General features: G+C 47.7%; 2 protein-coding genes across 8 annotated transcripts; one reads left to right on the top strand and one right to left on the bottom strand.

Annotated features, from left to right (window-relative positions):
* Nucleotides 1-3,774: 3,774 nt before the first annotated feature.
* LOC118259637 (olfactory receptor 1020-like) lies at nt 3,775-4,764 on the top strand. The gene has a single exon (XM_035569313.1). The coding sequence runs from the start codon at nt 3,775-3,777 to the stop codon at nt 4,762-4,764; it is 990 nt and encodes a 329-aa protein (XP_035425206.1).
* A 1,982-nt stretch (nt 4,765-6,746) lies between these two features.
* LOC118259650 (hematopoietic lineage cell-specific protein-like) lies at nt 6,747-23,818 on the bottom strand. Of its 7 annotated transcripts, none has more exons than XM_035569341.2 (15): nt 23,604-23,724; nt 21,228-21,311; nt 19,634-19,707; nt 18,614-18,743; nt 17,740-17,850; nt 17,004-17,058; nt 15,086-15,196; nt 14,587-14,697; nt 13,842-13,897; nt 12,583-12,652; nt 12,203-12,336; nt 11,470-11,580; nt 10,676-10,979; nt 9,830-9,901; nt 6,747-9,440 (listed from the first exon to the last, which is right to left on the bottom strand). In XM_035569341.2, exons 2-15 carry the CDS (start codon nt 21,309-21,311, stop codon nt 9,304-9,306), a joined length of 1,560 nt encoding a protein of 519 aa, XP_035425234.1. In that variant the 5' UTR covers nt 23,604-23,724; the 3' UTR covers nt 6,747-9,303. The 7 variants fall into 7 exon arrangements, with proteins under 7 accessions (XP_035425234.1, XP_050564166.1, XP_050564167.1 ...); XM_050708209.1 differs by having other exon boundaries at nt 7,367-9,440; nt 12,203-12,339; nt 23,604-23,818; XM_050708210.1 differs by having other exon boundaries at nt 7,367-9,440; nt 11,470-11,577; nt 12,203-12,339.
* Nucleotides 23,819-24,886: the final 1,068 nt, after the last annotated feature.

Below are 24,886 nucleotides of genomic sequence, written 5' to 3'. Positions count from 1 at the left end.
AGGATGTTATAGACCACCCAACCAGGATGAAATATTTTATAAGCAACTAGGAGAAGTGTTGCAATTGCTAACACTCATTCCCATGGGAGACTTCAACTTTAAGCGCAGGAAGTTCTGGCTGAATATGAGAGGGCCCTTCTTTACTGTGAAGGTGACAGCACTGGAACAGGTTGCCCAGAGAGGTTGTGCAGTCTCCTTCTCTGGAGATATTCAAAACTCACCTGGATACCGCCCTGCGCAATGTGCTCCTGGTGATCCTGCTCAGCAGGAGGGATCTAGATAATCTTCAAAGGTCCCTTCCAACCTCAGCCATTCTGTGATTCTGTGATTCCCAGTTGTCTGCTGGAAATACAATACAGTGGAGAAGAAACAGACTAAGAGATTCCTGGAATGTGTGGTGGTAACTTCCTGATGCAGGTGGTGAGAGAACTGACTTGGGAAGATGTCCTACTAGACCTGTTGTTTACAGGGAAGGTCATGTGGTTGATGTGTTGGTTGGAGGCTCTCTTGGGCATAGCGATCTCAAGATGATAGAGTTCTTGATCCTTTGGGAATCAAGGAGGGCAGTCTCATTCTCATGGCTTTGACAGATGTACTGTTTGCTGTGTAGAAAACTATCTGGATGGCTGGGCTCAAAGGGTTGTTGTGAATGGAGTTAAATCCAGCTGTCTGTCAGTCGCAGGTGGCATTCCCCAGGGTTCAGTATTGGGACCTGTTTTGTTTAATGTCTTTGCCGATGATCTTTATGAGGGGATTGAGTGCACCCTCAGTGAGTTTGCAGATGGCACCAACTTGGGTGGGCATGTTGATCTACTTGAGTGAAGGAAGGTTCTGCAGAGGGATCTAGATAGGCTACATCAATGGGCTGAGTCCAATTGCATAACTTTCAACAAGACTAAGTGTGAGGTCTTGCATTTGAGCTGTAACAACCACATGGAGTGGTACAGGCTTGGGGAAGAGTGGTTGGAAAGCTGCCCATCAGAAAAGGAACCTGGGAGTCCTGGTCGACAGCTGGCTGAACAGGAGCCAGCCGTGTGCCCAGGTAGCCAATGAGGCTAATGCCATCCTGGCCTGCATCAGAAATACCATGGCCAGCAGGAATAGGGGAGTGATTATCCCCCTGTGCTCAGCACAGGCAAGACTGTATCTCAAGTGCTGTGTTCAGTTTTGGGCCCCTCACTGCAAGAAAGTTACTCAGTTGCTGGAACACGCTCAAGGAAGAGCAATGAGACTGACGAAGGAACTGGAAAAGAAGACACATGAGGAGTGGCTGATGGAACTGGGGCTGTTGAGTCTAGAGTAAAGGTGGCAGAGGGGAAACCTCATCGCCCTGTACAACTACTTGAAAGGTTGCAGCAGGGAGGGTGTCGGTCTCTTTTTTCAGGTAATAAGTGATAGGATGGGAGGAAGCAGTCTCAAGTTGCACCAGAGAGGTTTAGATTGGATACTGGGAAGAATTTCTTCATGGAAAGGGTGGTTAAGCATTGGAACAGGCTGCCCAGGGAAGTTGTGGAGTTGCCATGCCTTGTGGTATTTAAAACACATGGAAGTAATGCTTAGGGACATGGTTTAGAAGTGGAGTTGGTAGTGTTAGGTGATGCTTGGGCTTGATAATATTAAGGGTCTTTTCCAACCTAAATGATTCCATGATTATGGTGAATTAACCTTTTGACTGAAAGTTTTCCTCTCAGTATTAAAATTAGAACCAAAAAAATAGAGAGTAACAGAAATGAAACAGAACTAAAAGTAGTAAACTTCACCATGGAAACATTAAAGCTCTTAGTCTACTTAGCACATTGAAACAAACACTAAGACTGATCACAGTGTGCAAGTGTAGAAACAAGGAGAAAATACTATCACAGTAGAGACTACCTAATCTGGAAGAGAAAGACCTGAAAAGCATAAATGGGACAGAGCTGACATTCCGGCAATTCTATCAGAAAAAAAAAAAATGCACAAAAAATTTAGCAATGTTTTTAATTTCTTAAAGAGCCTAAGGAAAAAAAAAACTCCAAGAAAAAGCAGTAAATTCTCCATTGCTCACTGTTTTAACATCATGCTGCAATAGATGACAGGGGCTGCACAAATGGAGAGCAACTTGACAGGAAAGGACCTGGGGGTCGTGGTAGACAACAGGGCAAACATGAGCCAACAAAATGCACTTGCCACAAAGAAGGCTAACAACATCATGGGCTGCATTAGGCAAAGTATTGCCAGAAGGTCGAGGGAGGTGATCCTGCCCCTCTACTCAATACTGAGGAGGCCACTCCTCGAGTGCTGGGTCTGGTTCTGGGCTGCAAGTACAAGAGAGACATGGACATGCTGGAGAGAGTAATGAAAGGTCTCAAAGTTGATGAAGGGAGTGGAACTTTTCACCTCTGAGGAGAGTCTGAGAGAGCTGGGACTGTTCATCCTGGAGAAGAGAAGGCTGGGAGGGGATGCCTGAAGGGAGGGTGCAAAGACGACAGAGCCAAGCTCCTTCCATTGGTGCCCACTGGCAGGACAAGAGGAAATGGGTACAAACTGGAACACAGGCGGTGCCATCAAGAAACATTTTCTCACTGTGTGGGTGACCAGGCACGGGTTGCCCAGAGAAACTGTGGTGTCTCTCTTCTTGGAGATCTTCAAAATCTATTTGGACATGATCCTGGGTAAGCAGCTCTGGGTAGCCCTGGTTGAATAGATGGCCCTAGTTGGACAAGATGATCTTGTCCAACTCAGCATTCTGTGATTCTGTGTTAAGTGCTTTGGACAGAGAAATTAAAAACATATAAATGAATGTTAAGCAAGGATTTCTGACTGAAATAATTTAATCATGTTATTTAATATAGTGAAGAGACAGGACAATTGTAATCAGTTGCTACAAACGTCTTTGAAGAGAGAGGGATTTTGTGTGTGTGTGTGTGGCATATTCCCTTTGGCCTTGTATAATGGCAATGGAACCCTGAATAAGCATCAGGAAATATCTCTAATGTTCACTAAATGGAGAGTGACAGGAACTGATAGCTTGTCTGGGGACATTGCTGAATCCTGATCACAGAAGGTTTGTCAGAGAAGACTGAACTGTTACCCATGAGGAAAAGCTGCTCACAGATACCCTTTACAGATGCAGGCAGGCAGACATGATGGCGTCTTGTTTTGAAGTGTGCAATTTCCATGTCAGAATAGCAGAGAACTACTTCCTTGAGTTCAATGATGTACAGTACCCCACCTTGCACTCCAGCCATACCTGGTGCTGTCAGTGAAAACCAGTCCAGAACCCAGCAGCAGCTAGAGTTCCTGGCAAAGACATGCTCAGTGATGGTTGCTACACTGGCCAGTTACCTTATTCTCTGATTCAGGAATATTATAGAGTACTAACATAGAATCATATCATAGAATGGCTCAGGTGGGAAGGGACCTTAATGAAGTAGGGAAGCGTGCGGTCACCATAAGTGCAAACAGGAGAAAAAGAAAGACATGCTGGGTCTTCTTCAATGCAGTGGGTGAACCAAGGAAGTGTAGGTTAGTCAGGATGCACAATGGTCATGGTTTCTCCTGTGTGACTCTTGCAGTCAGGTCACCAACACTGAATAACACATCTCTTGACTGTAAAATGCCACCGTCTGTGAAATACCAGTATGGGAGGCTTTCAACTGTTACGGAGATAGGACTAAAGCCATTATACCAGTGAAATCCTTGCTTTTGGGGGTGGGTGTGCATCAGTCCCGTTGCTCAAAATCTCCACCTCTCCCCAGTGCTCTTTTCTGCCTGCAGACCAAACCAGCTGGCCCCATGGCAGGAGAGAACCAGACTCGGGTGACAGAGTTCATGCTCCTGGGCTTTTCCCATGGCCAGCCCTTCCTCTTCGTCCTTTTTCTGGTTATTTACCTGGTCACGCTTCTGGGGAATTTTGCAATATTTGCCCTTGTGTCCCTGGATCCCCATCTCCACAACCCTATGTACTTCTTCCTCAGACATCTGTCCTTCTTGGACATCTGCTACTCATCAGTGACAGTACCCAAGATCTTGGCAAATGTGCTGCGCTCACAGGCAACCATCTCCTACTGCGGGTGTCTGGCGCAAATGTTCTTCCTGATGGCATGCGCAGGGGCCGAGTGTGCACTCCTAGCTGTCATGGCCTATGATCGCTATGCAGCGATATGCCAGCCCTTGCACTATGTCCACACCATGAGCCCGGGTGTCTGCACAGTGGCAGCTGCGGGCTGCTGGCTCTGGGGTATGTTGGATTCAGCCGTGCATACACTCCTGGCTTCTAAGCTGTCCTTCTGCAGGGCTGCCCATCTCCAGCACATCTTCTGTGATGCTCCCCCGCTGCTGAGGGCAGCATGCAGCAACACCCACCCTGTCGAAGTGGCACTCCATGCTGCTAGCTTCTTTGTGGGCCTCAGCCCCTTCCTGTTTGTCATCATCTCCTACCTCCGTATCCTGGCTGCTGTCCTTGGGATGCCTGTGGCTGCTGGCCAGCACAAAGCCTTCTCCACTTGCTCTGCCCACCTGCTTGTGGTCACCTTGTACTTCGTAACAGCCAACCTGAACTACAACCGACCCAGCACTGGCTACTCGCCAGTGGCTGACACAGTGGTCTCTGCGCTATACTGCATTGTCACCCCCATGCTGAATCCTCTCATCTACAGCCTCCGCAACCAGGAGGTGCAGAGGGCCCTGCAGAGAGCCCTGCAGGGATGGGGTGTGTGGGGCTCCCCAGGCAGCAATGCTGGTGTGGTATTGGCCCCTCATCAGCTGACTGTAGGAAATCTGTGATGGCAGCAGTAGGCTCGGGACTGCTTGGGAAAGCAGGGACTGCTTATAGTATACTGTCATCACGTGTCTGACCCTTGGCATATCACTGATAACAAAATGGCAAAATCAAGTTGGGATCAGGGCTATAGTTCCAGGATTATGTATCACATGCTGAGCTCAGTACAGGACCCACCGCAGCCACATTATCATGGAATCATAGAATCATAGAATCAATCATAGAATAGCTTGGGTTGGAAAGGACCTCAAGGATCATCTAGTTCCAACTCCCCTGCCATAGCCAGGGATGCCAGCCACTAGATCAGGTTGGTCAGGGCCTCATCTAACCTGGTCTTGAACACCTCCAGGGATGGGGCATCCACAACCTCTCCGGGCAACCTGTTCCAGTGCCTTACCACTCTCTGAGTGAAGAATTTCTTCCTTACATCTAATCTAGATTTCCCTTCTTTTAGCTTACAACTGCCCCCACTATCATCCCCCCATCCTATCACTGTCTGCCCATGTAAAAAGTCACCCTCCATCTCTTATAAGTCCTCTCTAAGTACTGAAAGGCTGCAATGAGATCTCCCCAGGCCCTTGTTTCTAGCCCTCCTCAGTTGCAGATATGAGGAAAAGGCTGAGTGGATTGAAAGCAGGACAAGAGGAAATGTGCATGATATTTATTTATATATTTATTAATATTTAAAGCAGTATTCAGGTGACAATCCAAGGCAAACTGAAGCCCTCCCCTAACCCAGTGTGTTCCAGGCTAGATGCTCAACATGCCACTGTAAGAGTTGGCTGTTGATATGCAAGTAGCATCAACAAGTCCAAGTGCAAGGTGCTGTACCTGGGTCAGGGCAATCCCAGACAGAAGTACTGACTAGGAGAAGAACTCATTGTGAGCAGCCTTACAGAGAAGGACTTGGGGGTTCCAGTAGACAAAAGGCTCAACATGAGCCAGCAGTGTGCACTTGCAGCCCAGAAGGCCAACTGCATCCTGGGCTGCATCAAAAGAGGAGTGGCCAGCAGATTGAGGGAGGGGATTGTCCCCCTCTACTCTGTGCTCGTGAGACCCCATATGGAGTACTGTCTTCAGGTTTGGGTCCCCCAGAACAAGAAAGATCTGGACCTGTTAGAGCAAGTCCAGAAGAGGGCCACAAAGATGATCAGAGGGCTGGAGCACCTCTCCTGTGAGGAAAGGCTGAGAGATCTGGGGGATGTTCAGTCTGGAGAAGAGAAGGCTCTGGGGAGACTTTATTGCTACCATTCAATACTTAAAGGGGTCTTATAAAAATAGATGGAGAAGGACTCTTTACTCGGGTAGATAATGACAGGACACGGGCGAATGGTTTTAAACTAAAAGAAGGTAGATTTAGACTAGATATTAGGAGGAAATTCTTCACTGTAAGTGTAGCAAAGCACTGCAACAGCCTGCCCGGAGAAGCTGTAGATGTCCCATCCCTGGAGGTGTTCAAGGCCAGGCTGGATGGGGTCTTGGCCAACCTGATCTAGTGGATGGCATCCCTGCCTACGGCAGAGGGGTTGGAGTTAGATGATCTTTAATGTCCCTTCCAACCTGAACCGTTGTATAATCCTATGACCTGGGGCAGCCAGCCTCATCCTGCTGCCACTGCTTTGGCTTAATCGCTTTTTCAGGGGCTCTGCATCAGGGTCTAGGCTCAAATGACTGCATGGGTGTTGTGATGGTCCCACTGCTGGTCAAACCTGCAGGCAGGTACATGAGTGTCAGCAGCATCTGATGCCATGGCAGAAGCCAGGAGAAGCCAGCCACCTACACAAGGTCTGCATGATGAGGGAAGCTGGCACACTCTGTACATCCAGATGCATGCCTGCAGGTATGGCAATGTTTCTGCAGCTGTGCCACAGAGGAACACAGTGGCTGGAAGAGACCAAAACATGATCATCTATACCTTGGTTACCAAAAAGACACAGCAAAATTGGGGCGGGGGGGGGGGGAGGAGAGGGGGGAGGGGATTAAAAACCTCCAGAAATTTTGAATTAAAAATAACGTCTTACCTAAAACATAATGTGTCTTTCCCATGATTGGCAGACAGAGACTGTGATTTTTTTCAGTCTCAAACAGTAAGCAGGGATGCTGTAGTGCCCTCCAGGAGCTCATATGAGTTTTTTTCTTGTTCAGGTGCAGGACAGGCCACAACAAACCTGTGAGCTACACTGGAAGCCAAAGGTGCCATAACGGGGTCCTCCACACCCCTGCTGCTCGCATTTGGCACTGTGTTGGGATGTGTTTCTGCAGCTTCTCACAGGCTGCAAGGCTCAACAAGTCCTTGATTTATTCCTGGTGTGATGGTACTCACATATCAACAGCCAACTCCTATAGTGCCCTGTTGAGCATCTAACCTGGAACACACTGGGTTAGGAGAGGGCTTCAGTTTGCATTGGATTGTCACCTGAATGCTGCTTTAAACATTAAAATTAAATGTCATGCACATTTCCTCTTATGCTGCTTTCAACCCACTTGGCCTTTTCCTCATATCTGCAACAGAGGAGGGCTAGAAACGAGGACCCTTTTCACTGTGCAGGGAATGGAGCCTACAGCAGACACCTGACACGTGATAGCATGAAAAACAGGACACAATTTTGATCATGTCAGAACAGAAGCAGTTTATTACTAGTGCAGTGCAGCAGAAGGACAGACTCTGCTCGCATGAACTCTGTCCAAATGAGGCAGTTACAAAATTTATATACCTTTAGTTATGCAACTTGTTCTTTTCCAATCTGTGCCAGAGAAGCAGGATAGGGTAAATAGCAACAGCAATGGGAATTCTTCAGATAAGGAGCCCCTAGCCTGTACATGCTGTCATGAATAATTCACTCCCTTGTTAATTAAATCATGCTGACTGGTGAGATAATTAGCTTCAAATAGTCCTTAATTAGTGAGGCCTGCAAAGACCTAGGAGGCATAACTATTTCATTTCTATGGTAGGAAGTGGTGGCCTGACTTCAGCACAGAGAGGCAAACCACCCACCAGTACAGGGAAACTGAGCCAAATACTGGATGGAGGAACCCACCTTTATCACTGACTGTAGAACATGCTAGAGTCTTTAGGCTAGAGAAAAGCTGTGGGTCTGTTTATCCTGCATGTGTGTGCTTATTTATACTGTCAGAACTGTTAATAGGAAAAATGGAACTCAAAAATATACTACTGGCTGTATCCAGCAGCACTTATTCTGATTCATTTTCCAGAAGGAAAGGATTTCCCTGGAAGAACATTCCTCTGCTGGAATGCCTGGATGCCAACCGAAACAGTTATTAACATATTCCTTATTAAGTGAAGCCTTTTGGTATTTTTCTGTTGCTCCAAGACATATTTACCAAAGTCATTGTTCTCAGAAAATAATCTAAATTTTATATTTCCTTTTTCAAAGTTTACCCCAGAAATAACATAGCCCTGTGTTCTTGGCACACGGGGGAAAAACAAGTAATCTACTACCTTAGCAATATTATGCTTCATCTTCATTGACCAACACACACTTGTCTTGTTTAATGGAACAGCTCATTACATCAAAGCTTATGTCTGTTTGTAGGCAAACTCAGCAATGTTCACTGTGAGAATCAACTGTTCCCAGGTGCCAGCCCTGAATCTGCCCAGATAGACCCAGGTCACATTTCTATACTCTGCACTGCAAACATACTGCATCTTGCAAGTGAAAACTTCTTGGGAAAAAAGGCAAGTTCAGTCTTCACTGTGCTGTTTTCCCTTGACAACTGGGTAGGATAAGGTCCAGGGCCATAGCTCAGGGCAGTATCTCTTATTCTACAGCTGTATATTCTGGACTTAGTCCTATGAAGAAAGAAGGCCTGTCAGATAGAGGTGACAAATGGCAATTCAAAAATAAAAGGCCCCTTCTGCCCTGACTAGATTAGTTATTTTTTCTTGCTGTGAATTGCCCTGCTGAAACAGGAATGGACACACTTCTGCAAGCTTTCCAGTTGACATACGGGACAGTCTAGACAGAAAAGATGTCATATCACATCCACATGTTCTGAAAACCATCCCATATAGGACTGGATGGGAACCAGAATATAAATATCTGAGGGAGGGTGTCAAGAGGATTGAGCTGATCTCTTTTCAGTTGTGCCCAGCAATAGGACGGGAGGCAGTGGGCACAAACTGAAGCACAGGAGGTTCTGGCTGAATATGAGGGGGCACTTATTTACTGTGAGGGTGACAGAGCACTGGAACAAGTTGCCCAGAGAGGTTGTGGAGTCTCCTTCTCTGGAGATATTCAAAACCTGCCTGGATGCCATCCTGCACAATGTGCTCTAGGTGATCCTGCTTGGCAGGGGGGTTGGAGTAGATGATCTTCAGAGGTCCCTTCCAACCTCGGCCTTACTGTGATTCAGAATCCATCTTGGGCACAGGCCAAGTATTTTGTCAGAAGCTGCCAGTTTGCTCACTGGTACTTCTTGCACGTAGACACGCCAGGCTGAGCCAAGTTAAGCTAACAATATGTAGAAGGCTGAAGCAGACAGAGGCAGAAGTTTGGAACAAGGCAGTTTGGACAATGCTGGTCTCACTGCAGAAGCTTCACATAATTTGCTGGGAAGAGGCCTACTTTGCCCCGGCACTGACCCCGCCACCAGCCTTCATCTACCATCTCGATGTGTGTGATTGTGTCATCGGGATCAAAAGAAATCTCATCATCTCCATCTGCAAAGATTGATCAGAAAACAAAGTCACAGTGTAAAGATAACCCCAGAGTGAACTGTTTTTACACCCTCCCTTACCTCTCCCCAGGAGAATACAGAACAAGCAGGTTGATAACTCCCCGAGTTCATCTTATCCCATCTATTTCTACAAACAGCACAGATAGAACAGAGAAGGAGCAGGACTTCACAGATGAAAGATGAAGTGTCTATGTTCCAAAGTAAGGTCTCATTCTATTTTTCCATGAGGAAGAAATTGAAACAACCAACTCAAAATCCTTTTACCACTGTTGATGGTGTGAACAACCATCTCCCCACCCCACCTTGGCCAAAATCCCAGTGCCTCTCCTGTCAGGATGATTGCCTTTCCCATAGCCTGGATGGCACACCCACCTCCTTGGTAATCATAGAGAGCCACAGCACAGGTCCCAGGGCTCTCCACCTCATAAACATTGTCCGTTTCCCCTGCAGAAGACAGGATGGGTAAATAAGAAAGAGGCTGAAAGCAACCAAAAAGATCTGGTCAGTGCCACCCTTCACCCATCTGTAAGCCTTGGTGCGAACCATAGCCAAACCCCATCAACAGGTAGAGGTGTTTTATGGCTCAAGGCACGGTGCAATTTGCCTCCGCTTCTGGAATGAGAGAGGAGAGGGTCCTAATGCTTCCTGTTCCTCCTTCCAAAAAAAAGCTGGATGTAACTCCAGCTTGCCTCCTTTGCCATCTACAGTACCAGTGAAGTTGAGATGGAAATATCAACAGCAGCCTATGCAATTTGCTCAGGTGCTTGGAGGAAGTCTACCTTGCTGCCTCCCCCCTTCACACCCAGGAGATCAGATCAGGTCTCATGAGCACCAGCATTTTGAGTGACAAGCTGTGAATAAACAGGGATCCCTGTATCCTCAACGCAGCACTGGCAATCACTTGCCAAGACACACTGCATCAAGTTAAAGAGCATCAGTCCAGCTGCAGCTTCTTCAGAGCCCATGGCAGCCGTCCTGCCCTCTTGCCTGAATCCTTCTTCAGCAAAGATACCTGCTGCCTGACACACCATCCCATGCAGCTGATTTTGCATCTTGGAGCAGGGCAAGGGGCTGGGAGACATAAAGTCTCTATCAGCATGGATTGTTAACTTGACCACAGAAGATTTCAGGACACAAAATCCCTCTGGAGTCTGTCCCATACATCCACTGATGCAAACAGACAGATACACTCTCCAAGATTCTTCTCGCTGTACTCACCCACGCAGGGCTGGCTGGACTCCTCAGGAAGGATCTCCTCATAGTCCTCACCTCCATCTCCTCCACGGCTGATGACGGCATCTGGCTTTCCCAAGCGTGCTGGCAGTTCCTCATAGTCAGCACTTGCACTGATACCATCACAGTAGTCAGAGTGCTCTAGCAGCTCCTCATAATCTCCACTGACATCCAAACTCTCACTGTAGATGGGCTGATCCTGGCTGGGAAACTTGCACAGCTCTTCACCCAGATCTGCTGGCCTTGGTGGCAAAGTGGGGGGTGTTTCCTCATCCTCCCCTTTTGCCTCCTGCCAGGAGGTAAGAAAGTGACAAGAAAGTCACCTGGAAAGCATTCACTACAGGCAGCTCTACCATGACTGCACAGCACCCAATGCAAGCGAGCCCACTCTGCTGCATGCGTTTAGTACTATCATGACACAAATAGAACATCATCCACAAAAGGAACTCAGCCATTAGGTCTGGGCTGAACTAGAACCTGGGAGTGCTGAACACACTTTCATGGCTCATGTTTTTGAGCCTATCTCACATACATAGCTACAGTTCACTCTACTGCTGCTGCAGTGACCCCACTCCAAGAGCCTGTTTTGCATGGTGTAAGGTGCTGTGCAGCCATGTCCCATCACTATCCCAATATTTCCCCCTCACTCTTTGCAAAGCCTCTTCCGTGCTGTGGCTGCACCCCTCTTCTTTGTGCATGGCTACCTGTGAATCACAGTCCCCTCACAGGCTCAATCCTCTCTGCTCCCCTTTCCGGCTCCCCCCAGCCTGCCTCAGCACCTGCTCTCCTTGTGACACAGGACTGTCTTGGACAGCTCTTCCAGGGACCCTTGCTGTCACAGTGGCAGGAACTGTCTCTCTGTGGTCCTTCGCTCCCTGTGGGATTTCCTGCTGGAGAAAAGTCATCAGAGCTCCTCAGTCCCTTTGAAAGAGGTCCATTCCCAACCGAGCAACTCTCAAGACAATTTTCGTCACACTGAAATCTGTTCCAGCTGCCATAAACCTGCTATACAGACTGGACACCAGCAGGCCTGTAACTACTACTGGGTCTGCAGGAAGCAGACTCGAGGAGGGAATACATTAGAGAGTGTTTTATTGAAGAAACCTTATCTGCACATCAAACATAGCAACAGTGCAATGTAGAAGGAGGTCTTTTAAATATGAAGGTTTGGGTACAATCTCCAGTTTGGAAAACCTTGAATACATACTGCTGGGATGGCAATACCAAGGAGGTGCTATTGCACTGTGCTTGCCTGGCACTAAAGGCAAGGAGACTAGACCAAACCGCAGGGTGTCATGGTTGGGTGCTCACACATCCTGATCCGTGTGCCGAACCATGAAACATTGATTGAATAGCATGGTATTCAATGGCAGTCCCTGGCAGTTACAGGGAAGCTGTTTAGACAAGAGGTCACTGTAACAAGATCTGGTAGAAGCAGATGGACCTCTGTGGTCCTGAGGAAAAGCCTGTTTAACAAGCCTTGGGGGACATGGGAAGATGGTCATGGCTCACCTTCTGCCGAGCTGCCTGGCACTCCTGAGCTTGACGCCTCACCCGGTCTTCTTCTGCCTGCCTTTTGCTCTCCTCATCTGCCAATTTAGCCAGGTTTTCAAATCTCGACCGCAGGCTGCTGGTGCTGCTGGAAGCTGCTGTGGAGATGACAGCTGCTCAAGCCTGCCCAATGGCTCCTTTCCACCACCCCAAGCACCCAGGAGAAACCTGGACCTCTGCCTCTGCCAGAGAAACTTGCAATACAGTCACCTTCTTCAGTTTTTCAACACAGGCTAAATCCACAGCCCACGACAGCCCCTGCCTGCCAGTGTGCTGCCACAAAAGGACCATGAGATTCACAGCTTCCCACCAAGCCCAGGGCTGGTACACAATTATCTCACCTGCCTCCACTGGTCTTGTTTTCTCATATGAGGAAGTTGGACTTGCCATCTCGTTAAAGCCAGCAGCACTCTGCAAAAGGAAGTGTCCAGCTTGTTAGGCAAGGCCAGTACTGAGATTCCACCAGACGGGTTTGGCTGTTGGTGACCACAAACAAGTCACAGCTTTGTTACCAGCTATGTCTACCTTCATCAGTAAAACTGCCACAGCCCTGTGGGAAGGGAGGCTGCTGGCTGCAGTCCTGCTTTCCAGTGCCTCCCTGCACTGCCAGAAGTATCTGCTGATCTCCAGCCAAAGGCAAGGGCTGTTCCTATAGAGAGGCAATGCTCCGAAAACTTCTAAAGGCTATGTGGAGCCAAGCCAAGGAGGTTTAACAGTGGCAAGAGGACTGCTGTATGGGACAGGAAGGCTGGGCACTCAAGGCAGGAGCACTCACATATAATGCTGCAAACAGCTGGGGTGATGCCTGACAGTCCACCTCTTCCTGAGGTCCAGGTAAGTGGTGAACCAGTCCCCTGCACTCCCAGAGGTATGGGGCATGGAAGCACTTCCCTGTTAAATGCACAGCTGCAGCTGCACAACCATGAAAATGGCACCACCTTTCAGCAGGTGCAGTATATGTACACAATAGCTGGGGCTGGAAAACAGTAAGGAAAAAATGTGTGTGTGACTATCTGAGATCCCGATGGCTTTATGAGGTGTGAAGAGATGGCTAAACTGTTAATTGCATCAATCAGATGTTTGTAGCAAGACACACCTCAGACTTCTCACGAGGCTGTATGCTCACAAAATTTCATTTTGAAGGAGCTATCATTGCTCATCATGACTGTATTGGTACATGTAGGGCCTGCAGGAGTAACAGACAGCAGGCAGACAGTATGCCCCCAGTACCTCAAATGGCACTAGATGTACAGGAGAGCACAGTTTAATTCTCTTAGAGAGTTCTTCACTGGCTCTACTCACAGTCATATCACTAAATACTACCACAAGAGAAAGCAGGTATATGACTGGTCAGCCTGAGAGTGGAATGATTCAAAAGCAACTGAGAATGGAAAATATTCTTCCTTTCCTCCCTAGCTCCCCAGGCTGCATTCCTCTGTGCCCTCTGGCATTTACACTGGGTCAGTTCCCTCATGCCTGCAATGGTTGTGCAGTGACCAGTGGGACCTCGTCTCCATCTGGGAATTCTAAACTCCTGCAGCAGTGCAAAGAGCACTGACTAGCAGGAGGCAATAGCAGACTCCTGCATGCAGAGACTTACCTTATCTACCCTGTCCTTCTGGACCCCGTAGCGGCCTCCAAATCCTTTGGCATAGTCTGTATGGAAAAAAATGAGGCTAATTTATATTTTATAGGCTCCTCTGACTTCAGCATGCTGTGACTAGTGAAACAAGTTAGTTTTGTCTTAAATTGAACGGCACAATGTCTGGTGGCTAGCTACCTGCATCTCATCACACAAGGAACTATGTAAAGTAGGCAAAATGCTCTACATGGAAGATTTTAAGACTAATTTTTCATTCCTTTCAGTGAAGTGCACAGCTGTTCACTGCTGTATGATGGCAAATCTCCTTCCAAGTCACTGGGTTGAGAAGCCAGTCATGCCATTTGAGTGCAGCGTGGCCTTGTTCACAAGTTAGATATACAGTGCTAGAAGCATTCAAGCCATTTCCTTCCCATGTGATCATTTTTTTTCACGAGTTTATAATCAGGACTGTACCTGACAGAAGAAAGCATAGCACAGTTGGAGAAGCCTGATTCAGGCACTTGTATTCACATGTCTGTCACTGATCCAAACAAGCTGCACTCTAAACCCTACTCTGGCAGAGTTTATCCTTGTGCTTTGGGGGTTCACAGTGTCTCAGCTGCTCCACCTGCCTGCAATTCCACAATTTGCTACACACATTCAGTTTATATCAGCTGGATCTCTGTCAAGGATGAAGAGGTAGCTCTACACCTACACGTGCTTCAAGGAAATTATGCTGCCACCTCTGGCAGCATTGCTATACCTGTTTGGGATGCATGGGGTTGCACTTCCTCCTGATGGTCCCAGCCAAGAGCACTCTTGTCCTGTCGATCCCTCTGGACCCCAAACTTCCCACCAAAGCCCGCAGAATAGTCTTCAGTCATGGGGATCCAGACCATGGAATGGAGGCGAACAGAGAATGGAGGGAAAGAGAGAAGTGGCAGCACTGTGAGCACAGGCTGTTCTCACAGGAGCAAGTAGTTTTTCCTGCCCAGGATTTGGAGAGAGATGAGGACAGACAGGGAGCAAGGCCAGAGCTCTCCACTGGTGGATACATCAATAACCCTCCCTCCTCCTTCAGACAACATCACCTGCAATCAGCATCTCAGCATAATCAGCATTGGGCACCCAACAGTTCCCTTAGCATTTCACCACACATACAGCAGGTTGCAAGCACCAAGCACAGAACTACATGGCCCCAATGGGGATAGTCCCAAGCCCCAACCCTGACACTGCTGCTGCAACTGGCTCCCCAAGCTCACCTTTCTGAGAGTCGTGCTTCTCCACCTGGCTCTTGTAGTCGAACCCCACTGCTGCTTTGTCCACCTTGTCCTTCTCCACACCATAACGGCCGCCAAAACCCTTGGAGTAATCTGAGGGGGTGCATGGACTGAGGTTCTACCCCAGGTATGGGGCTGATGAAGGAAAGACTTAAGATGGGGAGGATAGCAAAGATGATGGACAACACTAGAAACAGCAGGCACTTGGAGAGAATAGAGTGGAGGGCAGGGAGTACCGAGGGCCATTGAGGATGAGGGTCCGTGGGAATGGGTGGACGAGAGAAGTCTGGGTCATGCCAGCAAGAGCCCAAGAGCAATGGGCAGCAGGAGACATGGCATGCACGGAGGGCAAAGAAGGCAGGTAACATGCCAAATGCAGATGAGGAGGCAGTAGGAGCTCCAGCCATCAGAAGATGCAAAGCCAAGACATGACTTAGGGACCCTGAGTGCCTGGGTATCCACTCATTCACACATCTGCACAGCAAGCATCTCAACCTGTGGTCTGCCAGTCTCTGAAAAAGTCTTCGAGTAAGCCTTTGAAATCACAGAAGAAACGGCAAACTTTTGTTTTATGGCTTATATTTGCCATAGTGGAATCTCAACTTCTACACGGAAACCGCTGAGTCTGGATGCTGCAGCAAAGGCTGAAAGCCACATTTCTGGAGACATGCTACAGATCCTCTCAGTCTGTCTCTGTCTCTTCTAGAGAAGCCTAGCAAATTCAGCCTTATCAATCCATGAAGATTTTGCCCTAGAGGAACATGCATGAAAACATTTTGGATTCAAGAACGGCTCTCAGAATAATATTCACTGAATTTCATAGAAGCTCAGTCACTTAAGGTTGAATAAGAACAGAAAGTAATTATTAAAATCTGTAATTCTGAGAAATTTCTTGATCTTCTCTCACTTAAACTATTATTTATTGATTAGGCCACCACAAAACAGACCTTTTAGGAAGTTGTCTTCAGCAAATATAGATTTTATGACTGTTACCTTGATGCTAGAGTTTTCAACACTGAAACATTTTTATGAAAAATAAAGCAAATACGCAGCTGTTCAGTGTAACTTCTCCTTGCCTTGCTTCAAACATTTTCATTTTGTCCTGAGTGATTTCTGTGGTTTTACTCTGCCTGACGTTTCATGCCTACAATTTACTATGAGGCCTCTTATACAAGAATGTGTTAATGTAACACAATTTTTCTTGACTTATTACTTTAAGATCAACTAAAAATGCCTCAAATCTTCTTCCTTCTTTTATAATTTCCTCTGAAAAATAATGATACCAGTCTTCTTTTCTTGGTAATGCGGCATTCTTCACATTTATGTGAAACAGTAACAGGCCTTGCCCTCTCTTCTTCTCTTGTCTGCAGAATATTTAACCTTTCATTTCAGTTCTTGCAACGTTCTTTCAGAATATAGCTGCTTTTATTTATATGTCAAAGTTTGATTGAATGATCTCCAGAACTCTGCAAGAGTTTGAGTGCTGTAAAGGCTTTTGTTTCCTTATCCGTTGTTGTGCCTTTTCTTATATGCCATTTTTTCAGAAATCATTTCTTATATCCTACAGTGATTGGATACTCTCTGTAGCAGTTTCTCAGAAGGACTTTTAAAGGAACGGGAGAATCAGCCATTTGTCAGCAGATGTGTGTGTGTGGGGGTGTCCTCTCTGCTCAGTCAGGACGCAGCAAAGCAGAACAGAGAGGCAAGAGGGATGTACAACAGAAAGGCGGTTACAGGACAGCAGGCAATGAAGTCACAATGGTGAATGACTGAGAATAGGAATCTGCAAAAAGTGACAGGAGGATAATAAAGGAGGCTGTGCCACAGCAGACAGCACAGGATATCGGGAGAAGAGAAAATGGGTGAAGTATCAAGGGACCAAACATGCCCATGGACTTGCCTTTCTGGGACGAGTGTTTCTCCACCTCACCCTTGTATTCAAAACCCAGCGCTGACTGGAACAAGAAGGGGAGGAATGTCAGTCATCCTGGGGGCCAAGCCAGATTTCATCTACCCTCATCCAGTGCCCTGGGGCCTGGCGGGGACCCTGCTCCCTGTCCTGTGCTCAACATGCAGATACATGGCCACTCCTCGTCTAGCAAGGACCTCCTCAGACTTGCATTCCCATTGTCCCTGTGGCAGAATGCCCAGGAATGCAACTTAGGTAAAAGGGCCATAATCCTGACCCCGCACCCTGTTAACTGGCAAAGCACCTGGGCAGTGTCTGCAGGATATGCACAGGATGGAGGGCATCCTGCTGTCACTGGCCAGTCCTGCTGTGGCCAGTCACTGCACATGGCAAAGCTTGTGGGTTTGGCGATGAGAAACACCACAGCTCCCAAGAGCAGCAATGTCCAGGACACAAACACAGTGCTGCCCGGATAGGACACTGCAAGCATATTAATGCACACCAGAGAGCCAATCTGCATAAGTATGCTGCAAGTTATCAGCTATTGTCCTGCACACAAGAGGTGAGCTATGTTACAGTGGAGACCATGGTGCATAGCATACCTAGACCTGCTCCCATCAGCACATTGAAAACTTCAGCAACAATTCTAAATGTAGTAATACGAATTTTAGCGGCAGTACTCAGCGTAGGCTGCAAAAACATACTTCAGTTGCTCCGTTCAACACACCTTATCAGTTCGGTCCCGTTGGATTCCAAACTTCCCACCAAAGCCCTGTGCTGCATCTGTCTGTGAGGAATGCTTCCCAACATCAGCGACATACTCATGGCCCACGGCGCACTAAGGAGAGAGAAAGCATGACATGAGCTCCTCAACACTCAGACCAGTGGGCTAACAGAGACATGGGCACTGAGTTGTTCTGCCCTGCTGACAAAACGCTTGCAGCCATAAGGAGACAGGTCCAAATTGACCACAACGCAGGAAGGTCCGAGTACGACTGCTCCCTTTTGGCCTCCTGGAAACTCCGCTTCTCACCCTGTCATCCTGGTACCATGCAAATCTACAGTGACCTGTAGTGACAGACTGAATACTATTGCAGTCTTATCATCTCACTTCAGACAAAAAGGTATTAAAAGCTGAAAGCTATAGAGAGGATTACGATGCTGACTAGCAGAAAACATAAACCATTTTATATGAGAACAAAAATAACAAAGATTATGGACCAGGGCTTCACCTGGGGGAGGTATGAGAGAGGTCTGTAACGCAGAATGTGAGTGGGGGATTATTATTCATTATTTCTCCAAGCACAAGTAGGGAAGCACCTAATTTAATTGTTATGCAGCAGTTTTGAAACAAGCAGTATAAAGGCCTTCTTCACAGAGTAGTTAACTAAGGGGAATGTTGCAAGGAAGCTGTAGAGACAAAATATACAAATAGGTTCAAACACATCCTGGAGACAGACTATGGGCTAGATGGACACGTGTGAATCATGCCAGCTCTCCATTCCTTCCCTTCAGGGTCAGGCCAGAAGACACAGATGCTGTCTCCTTGATGCAAAAAAGCCTCTTCCAATAAGCCCAGGGAAGTCCTCTACAACTGTTACCTTATCCATTCGGTCCTGCTCTGTTCCAAATTTGCCCCCATAGCCATAGGAGGCCTTGGGGCCAGTCTCCAGCTCCTTCTTCTTGATGACTTCGTGTTCCTCTGACACCTTGTTCCTCAGCTGGTGGATGCTGGCAAGACAGTGTCAAGGCAAGTCACTGTGGAATTCTGCAGACCTGTGCATTTGGCTGGAGCATCCCCATGCCACTATGCCACCCAGAGCCCCATGCACATAAGCACACTGTCAGCAGCCACCACGTGCCCTCAGTGGGCCCCTCTGTGTGGCAGTCACACCTGCAGCCACTGCACAGTAGCTAGGAGGTGATGTTACCGCGGGGCCTGGCAAAGGACCCAGAGAAGCAGGCTCAGCAGTTGCACCCAGTCCCTAACCTGCACTCCCATTCAGGACTTTCACAGGAACCCAAGCTTTCCTTCTGTGTGCTGCAGTACTTCACAATGCACAAGGCAGTACCAAATGTCCCAAGGGAGCTGCTAGATAGGGGTGGCTTTGGAGAGAGAAGGAGCAGGATGTCTTTACCACAGCAGAACAGCCTCGGTCCGAAGGTATTTCACAGTTAACCGCTGACGGCATCACCGTCAGTCTGTGAATTTTGCTTCTGGTGCAACACGAGCATCTCAAAACAAGAGCTTGGGCGCAGCTGGCCGAGCCTGAACGGTCAGGCGGCAGTGCCGGGCGGCCCCAGGCCCGCCCCTCTGCTACCCCACCGTTTTCTGGGGTGAAGGGTGCACCACGGCTGCTCCACGGCTGCCGGCAGGCCCCTCACGCCGCTGCCAAACCTCTCTCGGGCCCCTTGTACCCAGCGGCCCGGCAGACAGCCCGGGGCGCGCAGCGGGGGCGGCCCTGGGTCCCGCTCCGCCCCTGCCGCGGCCCCGCCGTGCACAAGCCCTTATTTGGCTGGTTTCGGCCCCCGGGCGAGGCCTCCGCGGCCGCTTCCCCTCACCGGCCATGGCCACGCTGACAGCTGGCCGCAGGCTTCCCGCCCCGCCCGGCCGCACTTACTCGATGTGCTCGGCGCGTCCAGAGCCCGCGATGGTCTTGGCCCCCCAGCGCTGCTCCTTCTCAGAGATGTCGTTCTGCAAAGCGAACCGCAGCCGTCAGCGGGCGGCGGGGCCCGCCGCTCCGGAGAAACGGGGCTCCAACCCCCGGTTCCCCGCGCGCCGCCGGCTGTCATCCCGGAGGACCGCGCTCGCTGCAGCCTCGCCGGGCCGGGCCTGGCTTTTCCCGAGTCCGGACGACCCGGGCTGGAGAGAGCGAAGGGGGCGCGGAGGGTTCCCGGGCACGGACAGGACGGGGCAGCGGGCGAGGCACAGCGCGGGCGGGCGAAAGTCGTCTGCCGCCCTGCCGGGCCGGCGCCTGGGGAGGCCGGGAGGTTCCTTCCCTCCTCTGAGGGAAGACCTAGCAAATAAAAGTGCTGTAGAAATCAAATGATTAAGAAAATATTAGAAAAACGCCAAAATCGACATTTTACTCAAGGTCGGCTGTTCTGCTTCAATTCTTATATGACAGCAGTTGTTCTGCCTCTTTGTAGGTCTGAAACTGTATTTGACCAATTGAAGCATGAGTAAACTCTTTCCTAATATAAAGCTAAAAGTAAGTATATACAAAATAGAATACATGGTCTCATTCTGTTGGGGCTTATTTTAAATATAGTCACAAATGGATGAATTAAGTAAAAATAATTTTGATGTCACAGATTTTTATTTTTATTTTTTTAACATTAGTAATTTGAGGAATGTGAGAAGGGAACTTTCTCTTCCATCCCAAGCTAGAATTTCTTATTCGGAATTACTAGGCAAGACTGAATCTCCAACACAGAGGGCACTAGTTGTGTCACTGAAGAGACTGTCCAGCAAAAAATTCTCTTGGAAAGGAAAATTTCACATAGCTCAGAGAGACCTGTGATGGTAAGGCATGGCTGGCACTCCTTAGTACCACAAGGAGCACAACTTTTCCTGTTCCCAAAAGGTGTAGAAAAAGAGTATGAAGAATGAGATGTTCTTGTCTTGAGCCATGAAAAGATTGTTTAGGTTGACCAAATACAGGAGACAACGCAGTGCAGAAAAATCTTGTGATGCCATATCAACAGGTGATAAAATTGTAAATGAAAGCTAGTGTTAATAAGTACTAAAAGCATATGGAAAAAATAATCCTGTATCTGAACAATGATGGTGCCAAAATATTGATTCAGGAATGAGTATGAAATAGGGAATTGCATGCAATTATGTAGGAGAGTAGCAAATAAGGAATTGGCCAAAAGGCCAAAGTGTGAGTAACTTATTGGGAAAGAAAGAGAACTAAACAGAAAGTGTCATAACACTTTCTGAATCCATAGGGTTCTCACAGGCTGAGCACTTCTATGCTCTCACCATCTCACCTAGAGAATTACAAAAGATACAAGGAGAGAACAGAGCTATTTAGAGGCATGGAGCTGCACTTGTACTGGGTGACAATAAATACTGGGATTTTTCGATTCGGAGAAAAGACAGAGAAGGACAATGTTGGAATCCTGTGCCAAGCCCCCAAGCACAGCTGACAAGCATGTGTCCAGAGACCGAGACTCTCAGTGACGTGACTTTCTATACCACACACTCACCACAAAATCGGGGTCAGTGTCCCAGTCGTCTCCCTGAGCCTCAACCTTCACCGACACATCATGTCCCACGACTGCTTTCCACATCTGCAGAGGGAGTACATTTTGTCACCTGGGGCCTGGCATGCAGGCCCTGCTGGCTCGCTGCCATGGACCTGTCATATCACAGCAGTCATGGCATAACTTGGGCTGGAGGGGACCTTTGGAGGCCACCTGCCCCATCGAGCTCGTGCCTCATAAAGCACAGGGCACCCCAAAATAGTTTCTCTTGAGCCCCAGCACCTCTTTCAGCAAAACACACAGTGAATCTAAGAGTAAACCACAGCCTTCTATCCCACCATCTTCACAGTTAAACTGTACACTTTATTTTAATGCACATTACTGATAGCATCCGACTATCAGATTCTGTTTTTTTCCATCGTATATTGATTTTCTGTGCTCTGTGAGGTTCTTCCATGCATTAACTTCCCTTTTGCTAAACACAGTCACGGCATACCACCAGAGGCTATGGCTTCCTCTGCTACCACGATACAACACATATTTAATTGAGATTGAACTCCTGAAGTCTCCTGTTTTTCAAACTTTTAATCACTGCTTAGTGTGCTAAAGACAGTTCATAGAAAAGTTGCATGTTGGTCTTACAATGCTGGTAGAGTGTGCTGTGTGGTGTTTATGTCAGCTACATAGTAAAAGCAGGAAATGGGGGCTAAAAGCATTAAGCGTGCATGGTGGGAAAGGCTGAAACTGCAGCAGTACAGCTCGTACAAGCTGTCCAAAGACGACTGGAGGAAGTGACAGACCCAGGAAGAGGAAGTTAAAAAAAGTAATGTGAAATCTAAAGCTGAATTTCATTTTCAAGGTGACTCTGAAAAAAGATGATGAAAAAGCCCCTCCCAAACAACACAGTGTCTACAAAATGAGAAACAGAAGAAAGATTACATGGCTTGCTGGCCCATATACAACAGATCAATCATTTTCATCAGCGCTCTCACTTCTCACCTCCTATATTTCTGCCTGTGGTGTTGAGGAGCCCCGAATTGTTCTTACTGTAGCCCAAAGAAGCTTTTCACTAGGGCAGAGAGAAAGACTGAACAGGATGTGCAGCATTGTGCGTGTGAGCCCTGTTTCACACCACTGCAAACATCCCATAAAACAGTGAACAAGCCAACAGGAGGGAAGAGAACTGCTCTTTGCTGATCCTCATATCACAGCATCTTTTTATTATGTGCTTCTCAACAGGACCAACTCCTCGATCCCACAACAGGACAGAACATAAAATAGCACACAAACTGACCCCATGTGCCCAAGATTGTTGCTTTCTGTGCAAAATGTTTATGATGAACTGGGAATGTATAGTCACCAACAGCTGAATGAATAACCTTCCAGCCCAGCTCATTGTCCTGAGTTAAATTGCCCAGACAGCACTGAGAGATCAGGGAGCAGACAACAGGAAATGAAAGAGCAGAGCAGGGATGAATCTTTCATTTGGTTAAAAAAAGCCAGACAGGCTAAGCTAAGGGAGAGTATTTAGGACCTAGGTAGGTACTGTGAAGATCTGACTTTAGGCCTTCCCCAGGTTGCATCTGGAGTTTTTAAAAAAAAGAAAAGTGTAATACTCCAGAAAACAGGAGGCCTGGAAACATACTCTGTGCTTCTATGCTCTGACAGCGATCCTATGATAGAACATAGCTAATAGCAAACAGGTGAAAAAGGAAGGTTGATGTGGCCAACATAGCACAGTCTAACAATACATTTCATCTCGTTTTCCTCTCCCTAATTTATTAGCCTCTCTCACTCCAAAGACTTTTAAAGTTCGTGGCTCATTTTTCTTTGTGTGGCTCATTTTTGTTTGTGTTAGAACAGCAGCCATAACAAACTAGCACAGGGCTTTTCAACTCAGGGCAGCTAAAACGAGCGGCCAACTCTAATGCAAGTGGTTTAGGGTTTTAAATCCTGCTGTAAAAGGTTATTGACCACTTACTCTCCAAAGCCACCCACCATGCATCTTGGGAACCATTACAAACCACAGTCTGTAATCACACCACAGGACTCCAGGCAACCTCTAAGAGACATACTACCAAGAGCAGTACATCAGTCTGCTAGTTTGTTCTGTTCTTTCCCCAGAAGCATCTACTACAGCACAAAAACAGGGCTACCACTTAGCACAGTTGCACTGGATTTGGAAACTTGTTTCTTTAAAGCCTCAAACACAAAAGCAACAATGATGACAATGAGTCTATGATTCTATGACCAAGGAACAGAGAAGTAAATACTGAGCATTATCAACTCACACATGCTGGGTCAGGAATCTGCTCTCTCTTCCCACCAAAGTACTACTTTTGTTGTTGATCACTTTCCACTCTCAAAAGCCAGTCTTACCTTAAAATGCCCACCAGCTCCTGCTGGCAAACTTGCTGCTTTTTGCCCCAGCACCTGATGCTAGTAACAGCTTCTAGGCTTCCGTGTGTTCTGGGTTCCTGTTTTAACTTCAGCTAACTTCACTTCCTGTGTCCCAGCCCCCAGCTTTGCTCAAATAATGAGCACCAAAACCTGCTCTAGGATGCTGCAGTTCCCTTGCACACTGCCTGGGCTCTGGAAGGCTGACAAGGAGTATACACAGGATACAGATTACTCCGTCTATGAGTAGAGCTTAAGGGGGCATGAATTTCTTAGTGTGCAAAAAGAGAAAAAGAGACTGTGATCTCCAGAGTAACATCAGCTCCACAAACAAAAAACAAAAAAACAACAACAACAAAAAACACATTCTGACAGAAAAGTATAAGAAAGAAAAATGTCTGAAGCCATGGGCTTGACAATTACAACGAGATCCCAAGAAAGCAAACTGTTGGTTACAGAACTTGTTACAATGCTTGGATCTGTACTTTACAGCCCTATCAAAAAAAAAAAAAAATCCATATAAACATGTATATCGTAGAATCGTATCATAGAATCATAGAATGGCTTGGGTTGGAAGGGACCTTAAAGATCATCCAGTTCCAAACCCTCCCTGACACAGGCAGGGATGCCACCCACTAGATCAGGTTGCTCAGGGCCTCATCCAGCCTGGTCTTGAACACCTCCAGGGATGGAGCATCTACATCCTCTCTGGGCAACCTGATGCAGTGCCTCACCACCCTCTGAGTGAAGAATTTCCTCCTAACCTCTAATCTAAATCTCCCCTTTTACTTTAAAACCATTCCCTCTTGTCCTGTCAATATCTGATTGAGCAAAGAGCTGCTCTCCATCTTTTTTATAAAAAGTCTGCCTTCAAGTACAGAAATGCTGCAGTGAGGTCACCCCCAGAGCCTTCTCTTCTGTAGGCTGAACATCCCCAGCTCTCAGCCTGTCTTCGCAAGAAAGGTACTCCAGCCCCTTGATCATCTTTGTGGCCCTCCTCTGGACTCGCTCTAGCAGATCAACCCTTCTTGTGCTGGGGGCCCCAAAGCCGTACACAGTACTCCAGGTGGGACCTCACAAGGGCAGAGTAGAGGGGGACAATCACTTCCCTCGACCTACTGGCCACTCTTCTTTTAATGCAGCCCAGGATGCAGTTGGCCTTCTGGGATGCAAGTGCGCACTGCTGGCTCATGTCAAGCTTTTCGTCCACCAGAACCCCCAAGTCCTTCTCTGCAGGGCTGCTCACAATGAGTTCTTCTCCCAGT

The sequence above is a fragment of the Cygnus atratus genome, chromosome 1 (genome assembly GCF_013377495.2).
Source record: "Cygnus atratus isolate AKBS03 ecotype Queensland, Australia chromosome 1, CAtr_DNAZoo_HiC_assembly, whole genome shotgun sequence".
NCBI classification, from domain to species: domain Eukaryota; kingdom Metazoa; phylum Chordata; class Aves; order Anseriformes; family Anatidae; genus Cygnus; species Cygnus atratus.
This window is presented reverse-complemented; position numbering and strand designations above follow the sequence as displayed.

Coding starts and splice junctions, on each gene's coding strand:
- LOC118259637 (XM_035569313.1), top strand. CDS start 3,775: ATGGCAGGAGAGAACCAGACTCGGGTGACAGAGTTCATGCTCCTGGGC.
- LOC118259650 (XM_050708209.1), bottom strand. CDS start 21,311: ATGTGGAAAGCAGTCGTGGGACATGATGTGTCGGTGAAGGTTGAGGCT. Junction 13,898..14,586: donor ACCCCATGCATCCCAAACAG/GTATAGCAATGC, acceptor TTTTCCATACAG/ACTATGCCAAAGGATTTGGA. Junction 12,653..13,841: donor AGAAGGACAGGGTAGATAAG/GTAAGTCTCTGC, acceptor TTCCTTTTGCAG/AGTGCTGCTGGCTTTAACGA.